The sequence below is a fragment of the Bufo gargarizans genome, chromosome 11 (genome assembly GCF_014858855.1).
Source record: "Bufo gargarizans isolate SCDJY-AF-19 chromosome 11, ASM1485885v1, whole genome shotgun sequence".
In the NCBI taxonomy this organism is placed as follows: domain Eukaryota; kingdom Metazoa; phylum Chordata; class Amphibia; order Anura; family Bufonidae; genus Bufo; species Bufo gargarizans.
Window position 1 is genome coordinate 15,729,616 of NC_058090.1, and position 27,271 is coordinate 15,756,886.

Consider the following 27,271-nt stretch of genomic DNA (forward strand, 5'->3'; position numbering starts at 1 on the left):
ATAGAGATGAATGGAGCAGCAGGACAGGCCTGCGCACTGCAGGGTATATATAGAGGTCAGGCCTGCGCACTGCAGGGTATATATAGAGCGCTAGTCCAGGACCCCCATAGAGATGAATGGAGAGGCAGTGCGGGTGCTTGACCTGCCGCTCCATTCATTTCAGGGGGGTGCGATGTCTCCATTCTCATGATCGGTGGGGGTTCCAGCGGTAGTATTCCACCAATCTAAGTAGTTATCCCCTATCTCACGACTCCGTATAGTCGGCGTCCTCCATGTGCGGGTGATCAGCAGCCGTGACAGCTCTTCGATTGACTTCATTCCAGACTTGATAAAGGGGTCAGTGATATCCCGAAACACGTAGTCATACAATAAATTAAACTTTGTTTATCAACTGGTTGTGAAAGTGCGCCCCTTGTCGTCCGCACACTTGGCTCCTATGGTCCGGCTTTCTCCTACTTCTATCTGACGACTTGAATAGCCCCTTTAAGTCCTGGTGCCCACACCGTCCCATTGAATGCATGCTGGAATTATCACGTGGATTTCGGTACTGACAACCGTTTTCAAGCAATGTTACTGTTCAATGGAGTCAGTGGCACACAAGCCGGGCCACCTGTACACTGATTGCGGCTACGAATGGGAACAGGTGCCCTCTGGAGATGTGATAAATGGCCAAGATGGAGATACCCCAATGTGTGATCGGTGGCCCCCAGGACACCCACCGATTAGCTGAACAAAAAGGGCCGTATGGACGGCTGCACCCGGATAAACAACGAAGCAACCACGGTGTTTGCTGGGCATGGGACACAAATGCAGGATTTACAGACTTTCTGCATTACCGGATGCTGGATTAAAGGAATTTCGCACCACTTACTGCTATGAAAGGAAGACGGTTTGTCTTAGTACGAGGCAGGTAGGTACGGCCCGGGTGATCAGCCAGTGCTGCTCTACATAACCAGGACATCTTTTCACAGGCACCTTGCCCCTGAGGCTTCCTGCAGATTAGGAGTTAATCATTGACAGCCCCGGTCTCCAGGTCCCTGTAACCTCAGGGTTGACACCAGGGCGATTATACAGGTTATTACGCACACGTTGGCGCAGACGCATAACTGGCATCGGCAGCAGTATCTCCGCCTCATAAACGTGTGACATTGAAGAGATTAGTCCTCCGAGGCGTCCCGCCGTGACAGGAGCCACCAGCCAGCTCCACAGAGACGGGCAGTCTGCGCTGTGAATTCCCAGTAAACCGTGCGAAATCCTGGCACAAAGCGAAAGCAGGATCCCCCGTTCCAGTCCCTGCCGCTGAGCGTATGACAGAATATTAATTATTACACAACGCCCGCCGCTGCTCCTGCCAAGGGATCACAGCCCGCTATTGTGCCAAAGTTTACCAACAAATGCAATCGCTTCCATGCACGGAGCCCACACACACGCATCAGACACTCGGCAGCATTACGGAAGCGCAGAGCAAGGGCGCTTCTGCGCGATGCCAGGGGAGGCTCGTGTCGTGCCACTTGTTCTCTCTCATCCCATAAACGTCAATGGAAAAGTTGCCCGACGGTCGTCATTAGGCCTCTATGGAGTAAGCAGGCCGCCACGTCTGCCCTATAGGAAATGACTGGCACATGCCGGCCCTATGGATCGACGCCGGATTAATCCTTAAAGGGGATGTCTCATAAAGCAATCCAGGTCCCTGGACATTATAGAGGAGGGACCCCCGCTTGGGATTCCCCTCTAGGAGCCAGTATACAGAGCCATGGCTTCCCCAGCAAAATCAGCTGTTTGCGGGGGGTGGGACTTTGGGGCCCCTCGGGGGCCACATTCTGCAAGGCTTTATAGACTCTGATAAGACAATCTCTTTAAGAGGATTTGTAAACGGAGGTGCCCTATTAAAAGGAACACTCCAAGTAAAACAGATACTGTGTTATACCTAGTGCAGGGCCTGAGGGGTGGAGCATGACATTTTTTTAACCTAACATCACGCACAGCCCCGCCCCTGCCCACCACAGCCCCGCCCCCTACTCTTGACATAACCCTTCGCTCCTGTATCAGTGTTCCTTTAAATGGAGGCAGTGATGCGGCAGCTAGAGAATATTATCCCAGCGGGCATCACATGGTTAAAGGGGCGATGTGGTTAGATCATATTTTCTCCTATCCATAGCTATTAGATCAGTGGGGTCCCCCAGGGATCACGAGGATGGGGGCGTGTAGCCGTGTACCCCGCAGAGCCCCCAATATGGAGTGGCAGGTGAAGCAAGCATGCGCTCCCTGCCTCCAACTGTAAAGGCCTGCTGAGATCTGTAGTACCACAGATTGGCAAGTCTCCTATGGAGGCTGATTAACTAGAAACCACAAATCCCAGCAAGCTCTAATCACCCCTGACTACAGATATAAACACCACTGCCTGTCAGGGCATGCTGGGATATGTAGTTCCACAAGGTTTCACCATAAAGCTAGAAACCACACATCCCAGCATGCTCTAGTCACCCCTGACTTTGGATATTAACTCCACCGCCTGTCGAGGCATTCTGGGATGTATAGTTCTATAAAGTTTCACATTGCATAGGTACGAACCACAAATCCCAGCATGCCCCAGTCGCCCCTGACTACAGATATAAGCACCACCGCCAGTCGGGGCATGCTGGGATGTGTAGTTCCACATCCTATAGGTAATAACCACAAATCCCAGCATGCCCTAGTCGCCCCTGACTACAGATATAAGCACCACCGCCAGTCGGGGCATGCTGGGATGTGTAGTTCTACAAGGTTTTACATTGTATAAGTAAGAACCACAAATCTCAGCATGCTCTACCCCTGACTACAGATAAGCACCACCGCCTGTCAGGGCATGCTGGGATGTGTAGTTCTACAGAGTTCCACATCCTATAGGTAAGAACCACAAATCCCAGCATGCCCCAGTCGCCCCTGACTACAGATATAAGCACCACCGCCTGTCAGGACATGCTGGGATATGTAGTTCAGATAAAGGGCAGGGGGTAGGAGGTAAGTACCCCCGGTGCACTCACCATTGCAGAACTGGAGGAGGGAGGTGGTGTCGTAGAGGCTGCTGCTGTAGCTGGAGAAGCCGTCCTCCATCCTGGGCGCTCTGTAGCCTCCTCACAATGTCTGTCTGTCTGTCTGTCTCCCCCTCTTTCTTTATCCACCTCCTCGCAGGGTCAGTCACCTCCCCCTTCTCCCCGGTACTCGGGTGCTGTCTCCGGTCCGTAGCCGCCCCCCGGTTACCATGACAACCGCTCTGAGGGGTTTCTCATGGCGCCCAAAATGACAGTGTGAGGGAATCGTGAAGAGACCGCGGAGCCGCTCAGCGCCCTCAGTCCGTCCGCCCGGGGTCACTCCCGCCGTCTCCTCCGCTTCCACCGCCGCCGCACTGAGGGGGAGGAGCCTGAGCGCCGGGATTTTGGGATGAAGACTTGAACTTGCTTTGGCCCCGCCCCCTCTTTCCGGCTCGCAGACGTCTCCTCACACACAGGGGCCGCCTTAACCCCTCGCTGTACCCGGGGTAGGTGAGGTAACTAACTGCCCCCCGAGGGGGCAACTGACTGGGAAAGAGCCCCCTCCCCGGAGTCACGGGGAATAGTCACCTCACAATGTCAGAAATGCCCTCACACCTCCCGTCTTTTTGTGTGTAGATGATTACAGTGCTATTGGAAAGCATCAGCAAGCAGGTTCAGGTTATTACACCCCCTCACCCCACCACCAAAGAGAGGTTCGCCATATGAGGGACCCTCATAGTGACTCTGACACATCTGTGGTGTTGTTGTTTTATCTTTTTGTTGTCTTTTTTATTTTTTAAAATTTAGAAGAAAAAAAAAGTTTGTTACTGGAAACCACCAGCAAGAAGGTTAAAGTGACTCTGCCCCCTTGTGCGCTGTATTGTAGACCCACGGAGGAAGGTTTAGCGGGCGATGGAACGAAGGCCGAGGCCGTAAATCTTCAGCTTCGTTCGCAGGAAGTGGCGCCGAGATCTGTGCTTCATCTGATCTGGGGGGGGGGGGGGGATAGTCAGCACCCGGACCCCCACCCATAACCTCCTCCTACATGAGAAGTGACATTTGTATGCGCCAGTGTGCACATTTCAATTAAACCTACTTGCTGATGGTTTCCCCAAAAACTAATGAATTTTTTTTTTTCTTTCCCACAGTAAATTTTCCTCATGCCTCCTACTTTTGGTTCAAAAAGGGTCTTGGGGGCGTTCGAGACCAGTTGCATGCCTGTACCCGGATCATCTGTCGCCAATTCTGAAGGTGTCTCTTTGAAATAGACTTTAATTGCAGACGTTTGCATTTTTTTTTTTGAGGGTGGTCTAAGTATTTCAGTATAAGGGCCGTGCCCAGGGGTCCACAGCCAGAAGAAGCCCCCTGCTACAGCTTTCCTCCCCAAATGCAATTTATTAACCCATTCTCGCCTGTAAGGGGTCTGTGAGAACGCCCCAGCTCTCAGTCTGACCTGTTTAATTATGGGGGGGGGGGGGTCCTTCTGCGATTAGCTGCCCCTCTTGATTAGTATAGATGGGGAGGCAGCAATGGTGGACGCACACCCCAAGCATGGCGCCCCCTCATACGCCATATACACCAGCGGTATCTCTGTGTGCGCTACTGGACTATGTTTGCGCTGTGTACGTGTAGTATCCATGGCCTGCAGGGGACTCAGTGCTGAGAAACGTGCTGCGATATGTGATACCCCCGCTACCACCATCCTCCCCGTCAGGAGTAACTCTAGAGCTGGGATCCCCTTACAAAATAACCCCCCCCCCCCCCCTCAGCTGGTGAATAGGAGAGGGGTGCTGTCTGCTCCGTGAGCCCGAGGCGCGGCCTTGGCAGGGTGACGGCTCATCCTACAGGCAGCTTATCCGACCATAGGTTCCTGAACTCGCCCTTTCATTAACCTCTAATCACTAACAGGGGACCGCGCTATCCCTTTAATTAGGACTCTGCCCCCTCACCCCTCCGAACCTGACGCATGCGGAGGATGCTGGATGAACATGGACCGATGAAGATGGACGGGCGGGTATATCATAAACCGATATACCTGTAACCAGATATTGACGAGCAGTGGTGCAGTAAGACTACATTCACACCACAGGGAAAAACGGACATGTGGCAATTTTTTTTTTTTATAACAGCCGTAACACGTCCGTTTTAAGAACAGTTAGTTTATGGGGTTTTTGACGGCCAGTGAATAACGGACGTCCTAAAACAGAACGTGTTCTATCTGGTCCGTTTTCACAGCCCCTGTACAATGTTTCTCAGAAAAGCATCATTAAAAAACATCCATTAGAAAATGACAGTTTATCAGTTTTTTTTATGTATAATGTCCTCTCTGTACAAGAATATAACTACTATAATACTGCTCCTATGTACAAGAATATAACTACTATAATACTGCTCCTATGTACAAGAATATAACTACTATAATATTGCTCCTATGTACAGGAATATAACTACTATAATACTGCTCCTATGTACAAGAATATAACTACTATAATACTGCCTCCTATGTACAAGAATATAACTACTATAATACTGCCTCCTATGTACAAGAATATAACTACTATAATACTGCTCCTATGTACAGGAATATAACTACTATAATACTGCTCCTATGTACAAGAGTATAACTACTATAATACTGCTCCTATGTACAGGAATATAACTACTATAATACTGCTCCTATGTACAAGAATATAACTACTATAATACTGCTCCTATGTACAAGAGTATAATTACTATAATACTGCTCCTGTGTACAAGGCTATAACTACTATAATACTGCTCCTATGTACAAGAATATAACTACTATAATACTGCTCCTGTGTACAAGAATATAACTACTATAATACTGCTCCTATGTACAAGAGTATAATTACTATAATACTGCTCCTGTGTACAAGGCTATAACTACTATAATACTGCTCCTGTGTACAAGAATATAACTACTATAATACTGCTCCTATGTACAAGTATATAACTACTATAATACTGCCCCCTATGTACAAGAATATAACTACTATAATACTGCTCCTATGTACAAGGCTATAACTACTATAATACTGCCCCCTATGTACAAGAATATAACTACTATAATACTGCTCCTATGTACAAGAATATAACTACTATAATACTGCTCCTATGTACAAGAATATAACTACTATAATACTGCTCCTATGTACAAGAATGTAACTACTATAATACTGCCCCCTATGTACAAGAATATAACTACTATAATACTGCTCCTATGAACAAGAATATAACTACTATAATACTGCTCCTATGTACAAAAATATAACTACTATAATGCTGCTCCTGTGTACAAGAATATAACTACCATAATACTGCCTCCTATGTACAAGAATATAACTACTATAATACTGCTCCTATGTACAAGAATATAACTACTATAATACTGCTCCTATGTACAAGAATATAACTACTATAATACTGCTCCTATATACAAGAATATAACTACTATAATACTGCTCCTATGTACAAGAATATAACTACTATAATACTGCTACTATGTACAAGAATATAACTACTATAATACTGCTCCTATATACAAGAATATAACTACTATAATACTGCCTCCTATGTATAAGAATATAACTACTATAATATTGCTCCTATGTACAAGAATATAACTACTATAATACTGCTCCTATATACAAGAATATAACTACTATAATACTGCCTCCTATGTACAAGAATATAACTACTATAATACTGCTCCTATGTACAGGAATATAACTGCTATAATACTGCTACTATGTACAAGAATATAACTACTATAATACTGCCTCCTATGTACAAGAATATAACTACTATAATACTGCTCCTATGTACAAGACTATAACTACTATAATACTGCCTCCTATGTACAAGAATATAACTACTATAATACTGCTCCTATGTACAAGAATATAACTACTATAATACTGCACCTATGTACAAGAATATAACTACTATAATACTGCTCCTATATACAAGAATATAACTACTATAATACTGCCTCCTATGTACAAGAATATAACTACTATAATACTGCTCCTATATACAAGAATATAACTACTATAATACTGCTCCTATATACAAGAATATAACTACTATAATACTGCCTCCTATGTACAAGAATATAACTACTATAATACTGCTCCTATGTACAAGAATATAACTACTATAATACTGCTCCTATATACAAGAATATAACTACTATAATACTGCTCCTATATACAAGAATATAACTACTATAATACTGCTCCTATGTACAAGAATATAACTACTATAATACTGCCCCTATGTACAAGAATATAACTACTATAATACTGCCTCCTATGTACAAGAATATAACTACTATAATACTGCTCCTATGTACAAGAATATAACTACTATAATACTGCTCCTATGTACAAGAATATAACTACTATAATACTGCTCCTATGTACAGGGATATAACTACTATAATACTGCTCCTATCTACAAGAATATAACTACTATAATACTGCTCCTATGTACAGGGATATAACTACTATAATACTGCTCCTATGTACACGATAAGGATCTGAACAGGTAGATGTCCTGTTTATTTCATGCAGATTTCCGGTGTACTTTGGACTCTGACACGTTCTTTCATACCGTCTGCTCTCCTGTGTTGTACACGGCCATCAGGCAGTCAGAGGTTGATAACAGATAGTGTCAGATGCAGACATATGGCGGTATAGGACGAGGTACTGAATTGGCTCGTCTAACATATCTGTAACCGGATCATCTAGTTCCCGTAGTATGAGTGATGGGCGGTAGATCTTCTGCCTCGTTTGCCACCTGTGTGCATTTGACCCGTACAGGAAATGAGCAGAAATAACACAACCTTTTGGGGGGGAATAAATTAAACTAAGTTTGTGCGGCTGCCCCCATATCCGGACCCCGTTGTAGTTATTACTGGAAGTCTATTCCTTACATAGATCAGGGTGGAAGAGGAACATAAAGCTTCAAGATTTAAGCTTCTCCCTAATCTACAGGATAGGGAATAAATGTCTGACTATGGGGGGCGTCCCCATCTATGAACAGGGCAGTGCTAAATGGGACCTCCGCTATCCCCAGCAGTCCTATAGAGAGGAGCAGCAGCGGGACCTCAGGACTCGTGTTCACTGGGACCCCATGCCCATCCAACACTTTTTCCCTTAGGCCTCATGCACACGACAGTATTTTTTCACGGTCCGCAAAACGTGGTTCCGTTGTTCCGTGATCCATTTCCGTTTTTGTTTCCGTGTGTCTTCCTTGATTTTTGGAGGATCACCAGACATGTTGGAAAGTGAAAAAAAATCGACGTTAAGTTTGCCTTGCAAATGATAGGAAAAAAAACAGACGCGGATGACAATCTTGTGAGCCTCCGTGTTTTTTCACGGACCCATTGACTTAAATTGGTCCGCGAACCGTTGTCCGTGAAAAAAGGTCATATTTTTTTCACGGACATGAAACACGGATCACGGACGCGGATGACAAACGGTGCATTTTCCGAATTTTCCACTGACCCATTGAAAGTCAATGGGTCCGCAGAAAGTCACGGAAGACGGAACAACGGACACGGGACACAACACTTCCGTTTTTCAGGGACATGTGCTGTACCCATTGTTTTCAATGTGTCTGTTCACATTACTGACCGTGGGTCAGTAAAAAAAAATCACGGAGACATGCACTATCTTGAGCCGTGATGCGGACCAAGCACACCCATTAAAGTCTATGGGTCCGTGATGGCATCTTCGCGGATGGTACACGGACACTTTTTTTTCACGGACGTGACACTGACACGGAAGTGTGGGCGAGGCCTAACTTGTAGCGGCAGTGCAGTGATCGGCTATAGTTAAACTGCACCGCCGCTACAAGGGACAGCTGATCAGCACAGGTCCCGGGAGTCGCACCCTCCGCCTATCTGAGATTGATTACCTATCCTGAGGATAGGTTAGTTCAGTGTATAAACTGCATACAATGAGCTCCCCCTGGTGGTGGCTGCAGTCAGACATCAGACAGAGTTTTTCATTTTACTTTGTGTCTATGCAGGGGGTTTGGAGCTTTGTGTCAGATATAAGATAATGAAAAAATATTTGCATAATTTTGAAAAAACTAACACCTCCAGAGCTGTGTATGAGGACTTAGAGCAGCTTTGTATAGAAGAAAACCGCTTTGTGCTTGAGAAAATCTCTTTCTTGCATTTTAATTCTTTCTCTCTGCAGAGCTGAGAACCTGGCGCTTTCACTCCTCTGCTGTCCCATCAAACTGGTTATTTTTGGACGTCTCGGTCGGTTACATTACAGCGGGGGCGCACTCTCTTTTTCCTCAGTTTTCACTGCTCACGCCTTTTATAAAACATCAACTAAAGCCACAGCCCGAGCTGTAGAAGGAGCCGCAGTACCAGACTCAGCCTATGGACAGGAGTGGCGCTAATTGTGGTAGAAAAAAAAATGGCTTTTTCTATAATCCCGGACAATCCCTTTTAGTATCCGTACGATTCATCTGCCTGTACTTAAAGGGGATGTCTGGATCCTAGGCTATACAACGGTATACACCGTACGCCATCGATTATGGTAACTATAAGATTTCATTTCTCAGATTTCGTATGCGGCCCTATGGGACTTTGGTGAATAGGATTTCATTAGTGTCCTGCTGATGGGACCCCCAGCATCAGGTGGTCAAATCCAGCAGTAAGTGTTCAGCTTTCCCTGCAGCGCCACCGCAGGTGAAATGAGGCATTACACAGCTCATACGAAAATCAATGTGCTACATATGCAGGTAAGACGCTCAGGAGGTTACCTGCATACATAGCACATTGCACATCCTGAGCAGGGGATCCCCTCCCCCTATTCCCTAACCAGACGCCCCCTACAGGAGGCAGCGAGCAGCATGGCACTGAGCAGACTGCCAGCTGCAATCCTATAGGGACCAATTACTCCTGTTTGTAGCTTCCATGTCACCTTAACTACTTCTCGTTAAGTAACACTATCCCCTATCCTGTAAAATTACAACAAATGTAACTGGACCAACGATGACAATACCCAGACAAAAGTCCTGATGAGGATCGTTACGGACCATCTTAAAGGAAACCTCCAAAAAGCCCCTCTTTAATCCACAATAAAAATGTGAAAACCGTTTTTTAATATCTTATTTCCACGCTGAGATGTTATCATTTGAAGTTACAGGCCCAACCCCTGAGGCTGCACCACTGAGAGATCCTAATGACACATTCACCCATTTGATTTCTGTCCGGTGCATTGGTGTCATACAGACCCTCTGGGGTCCCAAATCACCAAATGCATCAATGTTCAGACATAAACACACACACGGATAGTGTGTATGGGGTGATCAGTAGTGCAGCCTCAGGCTTTGGGTCTGTAAATTCAAGATATTGTATGTTGGCATGGAAGGAAGATATTTAAAGGTCTTTTTCTTAATTATAATGTACGCTGGGGAGTTAGTGGGGGGGGGGGGGGCTTTATGACCAGTTAAATTTACAGGCCCAAAGCCTAAGGCTGCCCTACTGAGAGTGTAATGGCAACATATCCTCTACTGATTGCTGTCCGGTGTAGTGTTGTCACAGAATCACCACCTGAATCCGTTTTCACACACATGCACAAACATATACATCATCCTTACCAACATGTTAGTTGGTAAATTTGGAGAGTGTAAGCTCCTGCCCCTGGGGACACCCCAAAAACTGCCCGGAACGCCCATTTATGAGTGGGTTTTACTCTAGCCCGAATTTGCTGGGACTGTCTCTGAAAATTTGGGACAGTCCGTGAAAATTCGGGACAGTTAGCAACTGTATACTTGCTGTCCTCGGTAGTGCAGCCTCAGGCTTTTGGCCTGTAACTTCAAGAGCTCGTATGTCAGCCTAGAAGTGAGATATTAAACATCTGTTTTTCACATTTTTTTAGGGGTCTTTTATACTTTCCTAATGGTCAGTTAGGAAGAGCTGAATATCACCCTGCACCGGTACCATAGCAGGTGCGCAGTCACCATTGTTACGAGACCTCTCCAGTGGCTCACATTATTAATTCTCACATAAGGTTGGTACGACGCCTCCATACATTAAACCGGTCATGTCACCCGCTTATATCAGTCTTCATGTACTGAGCACAAACTGGTTTTTCAGACTAAACTGGTCAGTACTGGGCTGCGGCACATATGACAAGCAAAATGAATATGTTAATGGGACTATGTAAACCACCCAGCAAAAGACACCACATCAGGAAACCATGTGGGTCTCTTCCATCTAGGCAGTGATTCTTAAAGGGCCAGTTACCCTAAAGTTGGCTGCAGTGTTTTGATGTAAAGTGATTATCGAGGGGGTTATTTTTCTAGACACTACAGTCATCTTCTCTGATAAGAGGGAACACGAGACTTCATTCACCTCTGCACCGGCTATTGGGGCGAATGGAGAGGTGCTCGTGCATGTGCAGTGCGCTCTCCATTCACTGCTATGGGACTTCCGAAAATAGCCGAGTGCGCCCCCTATAGCAATGAATGGAGACAATGCTGCTCATGCGCTGTGCGCTCTGCCTCACTCTGTGGGCCCAGTTTCCTAGATAGGAGTGGGACCCGCATCTATCTGACATTGATGGCACAGCCTCGAGATATTCCATCAGTGTCTGGGATCAGCCAACCCCTCAGGATTTACCTCTACAGTATCCAGTCTAAGCAAATGTCAATGAGCTGGACTCCTATTAATGGAAAGAAAGCAGAGATCTTGACAGCGGAAGGGAATTAATCACATAGTGTGATATAGTAATCGACCTATTCTAATGCAGTGTCTCCAGTAGTTATACGCCTGTTTATTCCCATCAGCCCTCGGTAGAGTTGGTTCTCTCCATTAGGGGGCGGTAGTGGGATGGGAGCATTTCCCAGTCTTGGTTCCACCCTTACTTTCATAATTTCTGTATCCTCTGCATGTATCCTCCTAATCACATAATATCTATGGAATAATGGCGTATATGAATCCTGCCCTTCCTAATTCACAAATGACTGTATACCATAATAATATTGAAGGCTTTGTGCGGCACCTAGTGGTCACTTGAGGTATTGCATGGTTGAAGTATTTCTATTTTCCTGCTGGCTGACAATTTATAGGGGAAAATGTCACCCTAACCCTAATCCTCCTCCCAGTGCTATAGGGTCATTTATGTAAAGTAGGTAAACGGCGTTTAGACTATACATTCAGACCTGGCTATAATAGCCAGCCACGTGCGGCGGTGACATATCGTATATATCAGATGTCTGCCTTTTGTTAGCTGTCTTATGCTCATAAAGCTTACGCCTGCTGATAAATTACGCAACTAACACTCTGTTATTCATTTTCGATATCTCTGCTTGCCGTCAGTGAATGGAAGCCTTCTAGTTTACAATCAGAGGCTCAAATGTTAGTTCTAACCTCCCCCTGCTCACACACTGTATCAGCGTATGTAAAAAATCTGGAGTCCAGGGTATGAGCCGTGTGGAGCCTACTGACTACTCTGATACAATGTCAAAAGGCAGCATTTTCGTTCACTGGCAGCAAGCAGAGATCTTGAAAATAGGAAGGCGTGAAGACAGAAAGTTGCAGAACTTGTCATTATTGCAATGATTAAGCTATTGTAGATTTAATCACTGAGCGGTTGCAGCACGTGTCACGCACAGAGGAAAGCGGACATGGCAGGAGAGCATGATGGTGATTGTAGTCAGGAGATAACACAAGAGCACAATCCGTTCTTATCACCCAGTGAACCAGTAATGGCATTAGCGCTCACTTATTAGCCATCTGCTCGGCCTTCCTGCTATACACCTATGGGATAAGCGCCCCTAATACTGCCGTAGGCACAGATGAGTATACACAGGGTATGTCCAAATGTTATGCTCCCCCCCCCCCCCATACACCACTGCTGCAAGTTATTAGCATCCTAAAGGGACCCTATTTTCTAATATTAGAAAATAGGGCCCCAGAAACCACACACTTGTCTATGGGCTGTATCTGCTATTGGGATAAGCTGCAGTACCACATGCAGCCATGGATAGTGAGTGGCGCTATTTCTGTGGGGGGGGGGGACTTTATTACTATATGATACTGATCATGGGTCCAAGCACAGACCTAGTACAAATAGGAATGACTGGATTATCGCAATACAGTATACATATGACATGGATCTTATCTTATGCCCCACTAGGGGGCAGCCAAATACCCTGTGCTATATCCTATTGTCTCTCATGCTAGCATTTTCTAAACATGTTTTTTCTTACCTTCATCCAGGATATAGAATAAAAGAAGTGGTACTGTGCATTGCTCCATACATCCAGGATGCAGGAGAAAAGAAGTGGTACTGTGCAATGCTCAATACATCAAGAGTGCAGTAGAAAAGAAGTGGTACTGTGCAATGCTCCATACACCAAGAGCGCAGGAGAAAAGAAGTGGTACTGTGCAATGCTCCATACATCCAGGATGCAGGAGAAAAGAAGTGGTACTGTGCAATGCTCCATACATCAAGAGCGCAAGAGAAAAGAAGGGATACTGTGCAATGCTCCATACATCCAGGATGCAGGAGAAAAGAAGTGGTACTGTGCAATGCTCCATATATCCAGGATGCAGGAGAAAAGAAGTGGTACTGTGCAATGCTCCATACATCAAGAGTGCAGGAGAAAAGAAGGGGTACTGTGCAATGCTCAATACATCAAGAGTGCAGGAGAAAAGAAGGGGTACTGTGCAATGCTCCATACATCAAGAGTGCAGGAGAAAAGAAGGGGTACTGTGCAATGCTCAATACATCAAGAGTGCAGGAGAAAAGAAGGGGTACTGTGCAATGCTCAATACATCAAGAGTGCAGGAGAAAAGAAGGGGTACTGTGCAATGCTCCATACATCAAGAGTGCAGGAGAAAAGAAGGGGTACTGTGCAATGCTCCATACATCAAGAGTGCAGGAGAAAAGAAGGGGTACTGTGCAATGCTCAATACATCAAGAGCGCAGGAGAAAAGAAGTGGTACTGTGCAATGCTCAATACATCAAGAGCGCAGGAGAAAAGAAGTGGTACTGTGCAATGCTCAATACATCAAGAGCGCAGGAGAAAAGAAGGGGTACTGTGCAATGCTCCATACATCAAGAGTGCAGGAGAAAAGAAGGGGTACTGTGCAATGCTCCATACATCAAGAGTGCAGGAGAAAAGAAGGGGTACTGTGCAATGCTCAATACATCAAGAGTGCAGGAGAAAAGAAGGGGTACTGTGCAATGCTCCATACATCAAGAGCGCAGGAGAAAAGAAGTGGTACTGTGCAATGCTCAATACATCAAGAGCGCAGGAGAAAAGAAGGGGTACTGTGCAATGCTCCATACATCCAGGATGCAGGAGAAAAGAAGGGGTACTGTGCAATGCTCCATACATCAAGAGTGCAGGAGAAAAGAAGGGGTACTGTGCAATGCTCAATACATCAAGAGTGCAGGAGAAAAGAAGTGGTACTGTGCAATGCTCCATACATCAAGAGCACAGGAGAAAAGAAGTGGTACTGTGCAATGCTCCATACATCAAGAGTGCAGGAGAAAAGAAGTGGTACTGTGCAATGCTCAATACATCAAGAGTGCAGGAGAAAAGAAGGGGTACTGTGCAATGCTCCATACATCCAGGATGCAGGAGAAAAGAAGGGGTACTGTGCAATGCTCCATACATCCAGGATGCAGGAGAAAAGAAGGGGTACTGTGCAATGCTCCATACATCCAGGATGCAGGAGAAAAGAAGGGGTACTGTGCAATGCTCCATACATCCAGGATGCAGGAGAAAAGAAGGGGTACTGTGCAATGCTCCATACATCAAGAGTGCAGGAGAAAAGAAGGGGTACTGTGCAATGCTCCATACATCCAGGATGCAGGAGAAAAGAAGGGGTACTGTGCAATGCTCAATACATCAAGAGCGCAGGAGAAAAGAAGTGGTACTGTGCAGTGCTCCACGCAGTGGTCCATACAGTGAGTTGTGAGTCGGCTGTGATCAACTTTAATTGACAACATGTACGTACATGAAGCTTCATCACTCAGTCCCATAATTAAGTTTTGCAGTTTTCTAATGTGTTTAAATCCATCACCATTTTAAAGTTCTGCTTGCGGTCAGTGAATAGAAGCACTGGTGTTCTCCCCTTACTGTATCCTGCTCACACAACTATGGGGCTTACACCAGTATAAGAAATCATCAAAGACCTAAAAACAGCAGCAGATTTTTCTTCTGGTCAGTGCAGAGCTCTGACACACTGTAACAAGAGCTGCACCTTTTTGGGATGGATTGTAAAAAAAATTAACTATAATGTTTCCATTCACTAACAGCAATCAGAAGTATTGAAATGCTACAATGATAAATAATAATAGTCATAAATATTAAACAAATCATTGTCAGTCCCTGCTCAATGAAGATAACAGGCAGGTGACGTCCGCAGTATAGCATATTCTAGGCAGCCCACCCCCCCCCCCTTACGATCCTATGGTCTATTCCTACACAATGACATTCGCCAGTGAGACGTAACCTGCTCGGGGCTCATGGGCTCCACCTTGGGTGGCCTGGAAGGTCTCCTCGGGAATGGACTTCATAGTGGTCCAGGCAGGGTCATGCACGGGGGGCTGGCTGCTGCAGACAGAATTCATGGACCTGTATTCCCAGGGAGGTTAGAGCCGGAGTAGTCCCTTATCACACACCTGTTCCACGGAGTAATTCTCCGGTAAGCCGCAGTATTATGGTGATGTCACTCAAGCAGCTTAGGATTACAAGGTCGTTGGGGTATTTAAATAATGTCACTGATCTCATTTGCATGACAAATATCTCGGCTCATGTTGGTTCTGCCATTGTTCGCAGAAGTAAATACTGCAGGTAAATCGCCATAATCGAGAAACACGGTCAACGAGCGCAAAAAGTTACAATGTCCCGCGCCCCCATGACAACTCTCCCTAACCCTGTCTTCTTACTGTTATCATGGGGACAAATGGGCCTTACAGCATTTCTAATCATCAAGACAAAAACTGCATTGTGTACCAGTCTCTCCAGTGCTGTATGCTGACTTTCTAGGGGGAATAAGTGAGGCCGGGTCCCCTTTAAAGGGGTCGTCCATTGTTTTGTTAGTAAAGTTTAAAGGGGTTATCTTATCTGAGACCTTTCATTCTGCCGCCCTCTTCCTCTCATGGGGTATATGGAGAGAGCTCTTCCTTAGGAGACTGCACAGTAAAATATCTGTCAGTTCCACACCATTTTAAAAATCTCTGCCTGCTGCCAGTGAATGGGAGCAATCGTCTTGACTCTCAGATGCTGACAGCCCCTTCTGGCTTGGGCCTTCTCATACTCTAAGGCTACATGAACACGAACGTTGTTTTTTTCCGTGTCCGTTCCGTTTTTGTTTGCGGATAGGATGTGGACCCATTCATTTCAATGGGTCTGCAAAAAATGCGTGTCCGCAACAGTATGTCCGTTCCATATCTCCGCAAAAAAAAAATAGAACATGTCATATTCTGGTCTGTTTTAGGCAAAAAAAAAAAAAGGATGGCATACGGATGTCACCCGTTTTTTTTTTTTGCAGATCTGCAATTAGCGGACCGCAAAACACATACGGTCGTGTGCATGTAGCCTAATAGGTTTGTTACAGTGTATCACTGCAGGTAAGGGCCTGCAGTCCAGGACAGGGGAAAGACTGGTACATTGTAACAAACCATCAGCTGTGATCAGAGCTATGGATAGGTTTCGACCTGAATTTAAACAAAAATTGTTCTCTGTCAATGACAGCAAACGGTGGTCTTGAGAATAGTGAGGAATCCATATGTGTATACAATGCATTCGGAAAGTCTTCAGACCCTTTAACTTTTTTCACATTTTGTTATGTTCCTCCTTGTCCTAAAAAAAAACATAGTCTCACCCATCATTCTGCACCTAATGAGAAGGGGAAAAGAGAATTTTAGAAATGTTTTCAAACTTATTAAAAAGGAAAAATAAAAATTTTGCATGGACATAAGTATTCATGACACCTGACTTTTAGCTTCGGGGGCCTCCTATTTCTCTTGATCATCTCTGAGATGTTCTACACCTTGATTGGAGTCCCCTGTGGTAAATTCAGGTGATCGGACATGATTTGGAAAAACAGGGCTGTGTCTATATAAGACCTCACAGCTGACAATGTATATCAGAGCAAAAACCAAGCCATGAGGAGGAAAGAACTGCCTGTAGAGCTCACAGACAGGGTTGAGCGGAGGCATAGATGTGGAGAAGGGGACAAAAAATTCTGCTGCACTGAAAGTTCCCAAGAGCAAAGTGGTCTCCATAATTCTTACATGGAAGAAGCCTGGAACAACCAGGACTCTTCCTAGATTTGGCCGCCCCACCAAACTATGTAATCATGGGAGAAGGGCCTTGGTAAGAGAGGTGACCAGGATCTCAATGGTCACTGTGGCTGAGCTCCAAAGATCCTGTCTGCAGATGGGAGAATCTTCCAGAAGGTCAACCATCACTGCAGTCTCCACCAATCTGGGCTTTATGGCAGAGTGGCCAGAAAGAAGCCTCTCCTCAGTAAAAGACACATGAAACCTGCCTGGAGTTTGTAAAAAAGAAAAAAAAAGCACCTAAAGGACTCTCAGACTGTGAGAAACAAGATTCTCTGGTCTGATGAAACCAAGATTCAACTTTTTGGCCTCAATTATTTAAGTGTCATGTCTGGAGGAAACCAGGCACGCTATCAACTGTCCAATACCATCCCTACTGTGAAGCATGGTGGTAGCAGCATCATACTGGGGGGACGGGGAGACCGGTCAGGGTGGAGGGAAAGCTGAATAGAGAAAAGTACAGAGATATTTTTAATTTAAGTTTTCACCTGATCCAGAGCCTTGGACCTCAGACTGGGCTGGAGGTCCACCTTCCAACAAGACAATGACCCTAAGTACACAGCCAAGACAACACGGGAGCGGCTTAGGGACACCTCTGTGAATGTCCTTGAGTGGTCCAGCCAATGGAACATCTCTGGAGAGACCTGAAGATGGCTGTCCACCGACCTCCCCCATCCAACCTGACAGAGCTGGACAGGGATGTGCAGAGAAGAACGGCAGAAAATTCTCAAATCCAGGTGCAAACCTCGTGGCATCATCTTCAAGAAGACTGGAGGCTGTAAGCCCTGCCAAAGGGGCTTCAACTAAGTCCTGAGTAAAGGGGCTGAAGACTTATGTCCTTTTCTATAAATTAGCAAAAATGTACAATATTCTGTTCTCTGTTTCTCATTATGGGTGACTTGCAGAATGATGGGGAAACATAACATTTGAAAAAAGTGAAAGGGCCTGAAGATTTCCTGACTGCATCGCGGATCGATAGTATGTCAGGAAATGAATCCGCCGGGGGCGGTAAAGTGGGTCTCTACTTCAGACGGGGTCCTATAATTCCTTGCATGCAGTCTGTGTGAACGCATAGAAGAAGGGAGGAAAGGATTGTAATGCATGCTGGGAGTGGTAGTCCGTCAACTGCTTGACATAAGTAATTGACCCTGTCTTTAATCCTTAGTCTTATAACAGGTTTTCACTGCTGGTCGGAGACAGATGGACGCCCTCCTCATCCGAGGTATCACTGGCCTCGGGCGTAAGGGATCAGAGCACAATCCTTCTGGGTTTTCCTGACGCTCAGCCCCAAGTTAATCATCCAGAACACAAAACAAGAACTGAGCAGGTTAAAGGGGACCCCAGGTCGCTGGTGACATTTTGTGTTGTGGTAATCCCAAGATTTTAATGTGACTTGAGGACAACACGATGGAACCTTAGTCTTAGTATTGCAAAGGTAGGATTTACAACCACCCCCATCATCCACCCAATTGCAGACTTTTCAGAAGGGGACCCTGGTGACATCAGGATACACAACCTGAGGCCACAATGCTATTCTGTGCGGCCCCAACCTTCTGGGGACAGACAGGGACGCCCGATGGTGCCCTATGTAGTTGTGACCGCCGTATATTGGTAGAATACGGGTTATCTTAGGCTACTTTCACACTTGCATTCGGAGCGGATCCGTCTGGTCTCTGCACAGATGGATCCGCTCATATAATGCAAACGATAGTATCCGTTCAGAACGGATCCGTCTGCATTATATTTCAGAAAAAAGTCCAATTTGTAGTCAGACGGATCCGTCCAGACTTTACATTGAAAGTCAATGGGGGTTTGAAATTGCACCAAATTGTGTCAACTTCAAACGGATCCGTCCCCATTGACTTGCATTGTAAGTCTGGACGGATCCGTTTGGCTCCGCACGGCCAGGCGGACACGAAAACGCTGCAAGCAGCGTTCGGGTGTCCGCCTGCTGAGCGGAGCGGAGGACAGACGGAGCCAGACTGATGCATTCTGAGCGGATCCGCATCCACTCAGAATTCATTGGGGCCGTACAGATCCGTTCGGGGCCGCTTGTGAGACCCTTCAAACGGAACTCACAAGCGGAGCCCCGAACGCAAGTGTGAAAGTAGCCTAATACAGGCTTTACAGTATAGTCTTCTCCACTATAAAGCATGAGCTACGGGGTGGCTTCTAACAGATTGGTATCTGTGGGGGGTGACACCTTCCAGTCATCTGCTAATGGAGGGGCTAATCCATCATCGCTAATTCTTAAAGGAGTTTAAGTTATTCGGACGCCTGTCCACCATTAAAAGGCATATGCCCCGAAATCCGCAAATCACATCAGTCATTTAATATGGACAGATGTGATCTCCTGCCTTATGTACCCCCGCTAATCACTATGTGTGAGGGCGACGGGGCGTACAGGAAAGACGGTGACCCTGACGTGTGACTGTAGGAGAGGTCTATCTATTTCAGATCTATCTATCCGTTTTTCTATTTCATATCTATCTATCTATCCAAAAAACAAAAAGTGAGGCAGCACTCCTATTGTGGTAAAAGGGTGAAGACCTGTTTAGGCTACTTTCACACTGGCGTTTCTGGGTCCGCTTGTGAGATCCGTTTCAGGGCTCAGCGGTCCAAAACGGATCAGTTCAGCCCCAATGCATTCTGAATGGATAAGAATGCATCAGTTTGGCTCCGTTGCGCCTGTATTCTGCTCTGGAAGCTGCTTGCAGCGTTTTAATATCCGCCTGACGATGCAGAGCCAAACGGATCCGTCCTGACACACAATGCAAGTCAATGGGAACGGATCCGTGTTTACTGACACAATATGGTGCAATTGAAAACGGATCCGTCCCCCATTGACTTTCAATGTTAGTCAGGACAGATCCGTTTTGACTTAGACTTTTTTTGAAAGAATAATACAAACGGATCCGTTCTGAACGGATACAAGCGTTTGCATTATCGGTGCGGATCCGTCTGTGCAGATACAAGACGGATCAGCACCGAACGCAGGTGTGAAAGTAGCCTTATTCCCAAGGCGCCTTGAGAATAAACGGATCTTCACCCTTTCAATTTGGAGAGCTGCCTCACTTTTTGTTTTTTTGGATCTATCAGTGGAAGTAATACCTATCTCCCCTGAGGACTTGCACCCATCTTCACACTAACTGTGCTGCTGTCTTTTCTGCTATTTTATCTATCTATCTATCTATCCCTTTTGTCCACGTCGGGGCCCCTCATCACATACTGTTCGCCTCCTCCCTCCATGTCTGCACTAACACAAGGGCTCATTCACCCCATTGCACTGGACGGAGGCGGCGTGTCCCTGACGAGCCCGCTCAGCCCCTTCCATCCATCATTTATGGGAATGAAATGTAATATTTGCACAAGAAACACATCTGTGCTGTGTGAGCACCCGGGGAGGACGGGCACAGACGGACGGACCCTGAATTATTCATGGTAGTTGCTTCTTAGCGCTTTCTCATAATTGTCACTAATGGCGGGATCTCTGATTGCAGAGTGCACACGGCGTCCATTACCTCCGCTACCATGTTGTTCAAAATGAATTTAAACTCAGATCTTAAAGGGGTGTGCTTATGAAGAAGTGGGGAAATGTAGTATTACAAGAGTTAGTGATTCTCTATTTTGACTCTTTGGGGGGGGGGGGGGTCCTGAGCCCCTATATTATATCCATATGTCATGTGTCTTGGGGAGACATCCCCTTTAAGTATTAGAAGTCTCCAGCAAGTTGAGTAAGTGTTTAGAGGTGCTTTACAGGATTAGAAAAACATGACTCCTTTCTTCTTGGCACAGCACCACCCTTGTCCTCAGGTTGTATGTGGTACTGCAGCTCAGGCCTATTCAGTTCAATGAGTTGCAATACCAAACACAACCCATGGAAGGGGGTGGCGCTGGTATTGGAAAAAAGCAGACATTTCTGTAATCTCGTACGAGCCATTGCTAGATAGGGAGAGAAGGGGCCCCATCGACAAATCTAAAGGGCCTCTTCTTGCTTTAGTTGTAAATCACACTGACTCTATGGAATTATAGGGGTCCAGCCTGAGCTGCCCTGCCCCCTATGGCTGCCTCTGTGATATGTAGGTCCTCACAGCTGTATATTTGTGCTTGTTGTTCTTACTATGACATAAGGGTGGCGCTCTTGCCCCATTGCGCTCCTTATGACCCTTAGAGGGGTCACATGAAGTTCCCGGGCCTTTACCAGGACCTCCACCTGCCATTTATAATGCTAATGTCTTCTTTCATGGCTGAGGGGGTCCATAGTCCTCCCATGCTCCTTTGCTGCATTGCATATGTCTGACTCGTAAACTATTATTTATTTTATTATTATTGTTTTTCAGCAAACCCAGGGAACCCGTTTTCGGCGCCGGTGAGTCCATCCCTCCTCCTCTGATCTGTGGTTGTCGGGTTGTTTCATGTGGGTTATGAAAGCTGATGTCCTCCTGCAGTGCACTCTCCTCACCACCAGGAGGCGCTCTACTACGGTGTGTCAGAGTATGGAGTATACTGCTGGAAACGCCATCTATAATATTCAATGATGGGGGTTATCTGCTATCACATCTTCTGTGTCCGACACGTGTGGTCACTATGGGGGAAATGCATCATTCCTCCTGTGCCTTTTTTGGTTTTAAATAGTTGCAAAACCCCGGTTGCTATTTTAGTCACAACTAGCATTTTACGCCGCCCTCACCAAGTTCACAAAAAGGGGGCGCGACAAGGACGGGGCCACCAGCCCCCATTACACATTGTTTGGACAGACACTACTGTAGCGTTCAGTCTGCTGCACGGACTGCGGGGGGCGCCATGCCATTCATGACGAGGCTCCTCCAGCAGCGCAGGCCTGATCGGGACCGGTGAAGAGTCGTAAAAACTGCGTTTGCGACTTTCTAAACGTCGCTTGTGACGAATTTTGTCACGAGCAGCGTTTCTGTGCCACCTTCAACGTTTTCTGAAAAGAGGCCGCCACATTTATCTTTATTTTCACCTGATTTCAAGCGCAAATGAAGACAGAAATCTCTGATTTCATTCTGCTACACGGACTGCCAGAAGGTGATGAGACCTGGTCATACATCAGGCGCATCGCGCAGCAGAGCAGGAGATTTCAAAGACCGTCTTAAAACACTTGTGGCGGTATTATCTGGGGCACTGTATGGCATTGTTATGTAGGCACTATGTGGCAGTATTATCTGGGGCACTATGTGGCAGTATTATTTGTGCACTATGTGGCATTACATATGCACTAGGTAGCAATAATATGTGGACACTGTGTGGCATTAATATGTAGGCGCTAGGTGGCAGTATTATGTGGGCACTGTGTGGCATTATTATGTAGTGTTGTGCTTTTTCATAAGTTTAAACAGTTATATTTACTTATTTTAGTTATAATGGGTATTCATTGCAATGTTGATTTATATTCACAGTTTTGTATGGCCAGTAGGCACTATGTGGCAGTATTATCTGGGGCACTATGTGGCAGTATTATTTGTGCACTATGTGGCATTACATATGCACTAGGTAGCAGTATTATGTGGGCACTGTGTGGCATTATTATGTAGGCACTAGGTGGCAGTATTATGTGGGTTCAGTGTGGCTTTATTACATAAGCACTAGGTGGCAGTATTATGTGTGCACAGTGTGGCATTATGTAGGCACTTGGTGGCAGTATCATGTGGGCAATGTGTGGCAGTATAATGTAGGCACTGTGCGGCAGTATTATATATGCACTTTCTGACAGTGTTTGGTCAACATATGGTATTGTATGTAGATTCCTTATGGCTGCAGTATTTGACACTGGTGTATGGCGGCGTTATTTAGGTGCAGTATAGTACTGTCATTTGGTCAGTATTATCACAGTATGGCTCATGTAGGACTGGGAGGGCGATTATACGGCCCTGGATATAGGAAATGGTACATTTTGATATATGACATAGTCTACACCTCATCTCATCAGTCCTGGCCTCTGTTGTACCCTGCTGCAGGACTCCGCACTGGGCAGGGGGGGGCCTCATCTTTTCTTTAGAGTTCCTCTTTAAATTTAAAAACTTTGTAGACAGAGGAGCTAAAGAACAAGTCTTATACCCTGGGAGCTCATGGCTGAATCACCTCAGTTTGCAGGATGTATAATGTGATCAGAAATCCCGAAATGCAGGTGTCACAGTGGAGAGACATGTTTTCCGTACACAGCCCTTCCTGAAAATGAATGCCAGCGAGGGAGATGCAGTCCTCCTCCCAGGCTGTAATGGCTGATAACTGAGCGTAAGGCCGCTTTCGGACGAGCGTATTGAAATCCGTCAGTATTCTGGCTCAGGATCCTGATGCTATACCGTCAGTATTGTCATCAGGATTTCATCAGGATTTACATGCGTATTTCTTCCTCCTTCCTTCATTATTTATTCACAGACTGTAATGTGGGTATTTGGAAACAAATCTCGGACATGCTGCGGATTTCAAATACTGACGCAAATGAATCACCCATGTGAATAGCTCTATTCATTAAAGGGGTTATCCCACTTCGCATTTTCATACTTACCTGCTGCCATTCACTTCCTGGATTCTGGCTGGGGACGGGCTTCAGCTTGATTGAAGTCTTCTCCCGGCCAGGCCGTGCGCTGGACTGAATGCACACGCCGCCGTGCATGCGCCATGGTGACTTATTCCTGGCCAGTATAGTACAGAGCCGACGTGCGCGTTTGTGGCTCTGTACTATTCTTGCCAGGAAGAAGTCACCATCGCGCATGCGCAGCGACGTGTGCGTTCAGGACAGCGAGCGGCCCGGCCGGGAGAAAAGAAGGAGTCTTCTGCGCAAGCGTGGCCACCGGGATTCCGGAGAAGAACGGTGGCCGTAAACCAGGGGAGACCGAAAGACAACAATGAGGTAAGTGGGGATTAATTTTCTCCTAAAAGGTGGGAATTGGTTAATCAACTATATTTACAAAAAGTATCACTGTCAAATCATTAACAGATTTAACAGTGATCATTATGATGGGATAACCCCTAGCAGCGGATTCGGGAATATAAAATCTGGACTATATACGCATTGCAAATACGCTCATCTGAAAGCGGCCTAATGGTGTACCCTTAGCGAGACAGTAACTCATAGGCTGGGCTCCACGGGGCGGCCGCGCTCCTGCGGCCGTCAGCGGCTGCACAGATTTGAAGATAATACCCCTGTTAACTCGCAGATTTGTACAGTCTACGGCCAAGGCTGCAGCAGACGCATTCCGGCGGACCTGAGGAGTCCTGGCCTTTAAGGGCTTGTCCAGATTTATGTAAATAAAGACAATTTAATGACTCGAGGGCTTGTCACAATTGTATTTTTCCAATTTTCCCTGAGCTGAACATCATTGGCCCCATTTAATACCTTAACTTTACATTGTAGCAAACAATCAACACAAAAGAGAAATGTGCGCTGCTGATGTTTATCGCCCAGAGATACATAGCAGTTTGGCTAAAAGGATCACCTCCTACTATAGAGTCCACATGGTCCCACTTCATTGCCTCAGTCCCTACACCACTTAGGCGTTCTCACTAGCCAGTTCCCACGATGAGGCCTGCACTGTCTGCCCACGGTACGGTTATCTGGTCACTGTATCACACTAATATGTCGGCTCCATATAGCAGTATAGTGTGTTTACTGTATGGCACTATTATGTGGTCTCAATATGGCAGTATTATGTGGACTCTGTACGGCACTATTATGTAGGCTTAGTATGGCAGTATTATGTGCACAATGTATGGCACTGTTATATAGATTCTACGTGGCAGAATTATGTGTTCACTGTATGGCAGAATTATGTAGGTTCAGTGTGGCAGTATTTTGTGGACACTGTATGTCATTGTTATGTAGCTTTTATATGGCAGTATTTTGTGGAGACTGTATGACACTGTTATGTAGGTTCTATATATTAGTATTATGTGGTGACTGTATAACGCTGTTATGTAGGTTCTATATGGCAGTATTATGTGGAGACTGTATGACACTGTTATGTAGGTTCTATATGGCAGTATTATGTGGAGACTGTATAACGCTGTTATGTAGGTTCTATATGGCAGTATTATGTGGAGACTGTATGACACTGTTATGTAGGTTCTATATGGCAGTATTATGTGGAGACTGTATGACACTGTTATGTAGGTTCTATATGGCAGTATTATGTGGAGACTGTATAACGCTGTTATGTAGGTTCTATATGGCAGTATTATGTGGAGACTGTATGACACTGTTATGTAGGTTCTATATGGCAGTATTATGTGGAGACTGTATGACACTGTTATGTAGGTTCTATATGGCAGTATTATGTGGAGACTGTATGACACTGTTATGTAGGTTCTATATGGCAGTATTATGTGGAGACTGTATAACGCTGTTATGTAGGTTCTATATGGCAGTATTATGTGGAGACTGTATGACACTGTTATGTAGGTTCTATATGGCAGTATTATGTGGAGACTGTATGACACTGTTATGTAGGTTCTATATGGCAGTATTATGTGGAGACTGTATAACGCTGTTATGTAGGTTCTATATGGCAGTATTATGTAGAGACTGTATGACTCTGTTATGTAGGTTCTATATGGCAGTATTATGTGGAGACTGTATGACACTGTTATGTAGGTTCTATATTGCAGTATTATGTGGAGACTGTATGACACTGTTATGTAGGTTCTATATGGCAGTATTATGTGGAGACTGTATGACTCTGTTATGTAGGTTCTATATGGCAGTATTATGTGGAGACTGTATGACTCTGTTATGTAGGTTCTATATGGCAGTATTATGTGGAGACTGTATGACTCTGTTATGTAGGTTCTATATTGCAGTATTATGTGGAGACTGTATAACGCTGTTATGTAGGTTCTATATGGCAGTATTATGTGGAGACTGTATAACGCTGTTATGTAGGTTCTGTATATCAGTATTATGGGGTACTGTATCACACTGTTATATAGGTTCTCTATAGCAGTATTATGTGGGCACAGTATGACACTGTTATGTAGGTTCTATATGGCAGTATTATGTGGAGACTGTATGACACTGTTATATAGGTTCTCTATAGCAGTATTATGTGAGCACAGTATTACACTGTTATGTGTTCACTGTGTGACGCTGTTATATAGGTTTTATGTGGCAGGATTGTATGGACACTATGACGCTGTTGTATGGTTGCCGCACGGCACTATTATGGAGGTTCTGTATAGCAGGATTATAGGCCAAGATTATGGCAGTGCTAAAAGGGGCAATTACTTCAGAGCCTTCTCTATTTAGGCGTCTCCCATTGTTTGGCATTGTTTTGGGGTCACTGTATGGCACTAATATGTAGGTACTATGTATCAGTATATTGTATGCCAATATTATCTATATTGTATCATGTAGGCACCTGTTATATGGGCACTGTATAATACTGTTATTTGGCACTGGTATATGGCAGTATTATTAAGGTGCAAACATTTCTATTTGGTCAGTATTATCTCTACTTCCCCTTTCTGAAATGTCCGGGGAGCGGACACAGATGTTTCCACTGATACAACCCAGCGACTACCAAGAGTTTGTGATACATTTCATAGTCCGAACCCTGAATCAGGTTTACGATTAATATATATTGAACATATGTCTGCGCCTCTTAAAGGAGCCCCGTCCCTGTGATTAATTAAATTTGGACTCTTTTTCCCGCCCGCTCGCTGGCTCCAGGCCTCCCGTGCCAACATATAGCGGCGTGACTGTGAAATGTGAAACTATGCGGCCCAAAGAGGTAAAAATAAATCTGTGACTTACCCACCGCCAGCCCTTCACTGTCCGACATCCCGGGAATGGACGCTGCAGGGAAATGTTGGAGCTTGAGAGGAACGCTGTGTGTTTTCTCTGCCTGACAAGCAGCTGTAGTCCTGACTCCTCGCTCCAAGAGATAA

General features: G+C 45.5%; 1 protein-coding gene across 6 annotated transcripts in view; it reads right to left on the minus strand.

The window, feature by feature from the left end:
• EML1 (EMAP like 1) overlaps positions 1 to 27,252 on the minus strand; it is a 93,372-nt gene extending 66,120 nt beyond the window's left edge. For 5 of the 6 annotated variants that reach the window (XM_044271501.1, XM_044271500.1, XM_044271498.1 and 2 more), the window contains exon 1: positions 3,024 to 3,390. In XM_044271501.1, the coding sequence (XP_044127436.1) occupies positions 3,024 to 3,093 (70 nt within the window). In that variant the 5' untranslated portion in view covers positions 3,094 to 3,390. Of the gene's footprint in view, positions 1 to 3,023; positions 3,391 to 27,137 lie in introns of those variants that run through there. The other variant, XM_044271497.1, reaches the window with a different exon arrangement.
• Between the last annotated feature and the right edge of the window lie 19 nt (positions 27,253 to 27,271).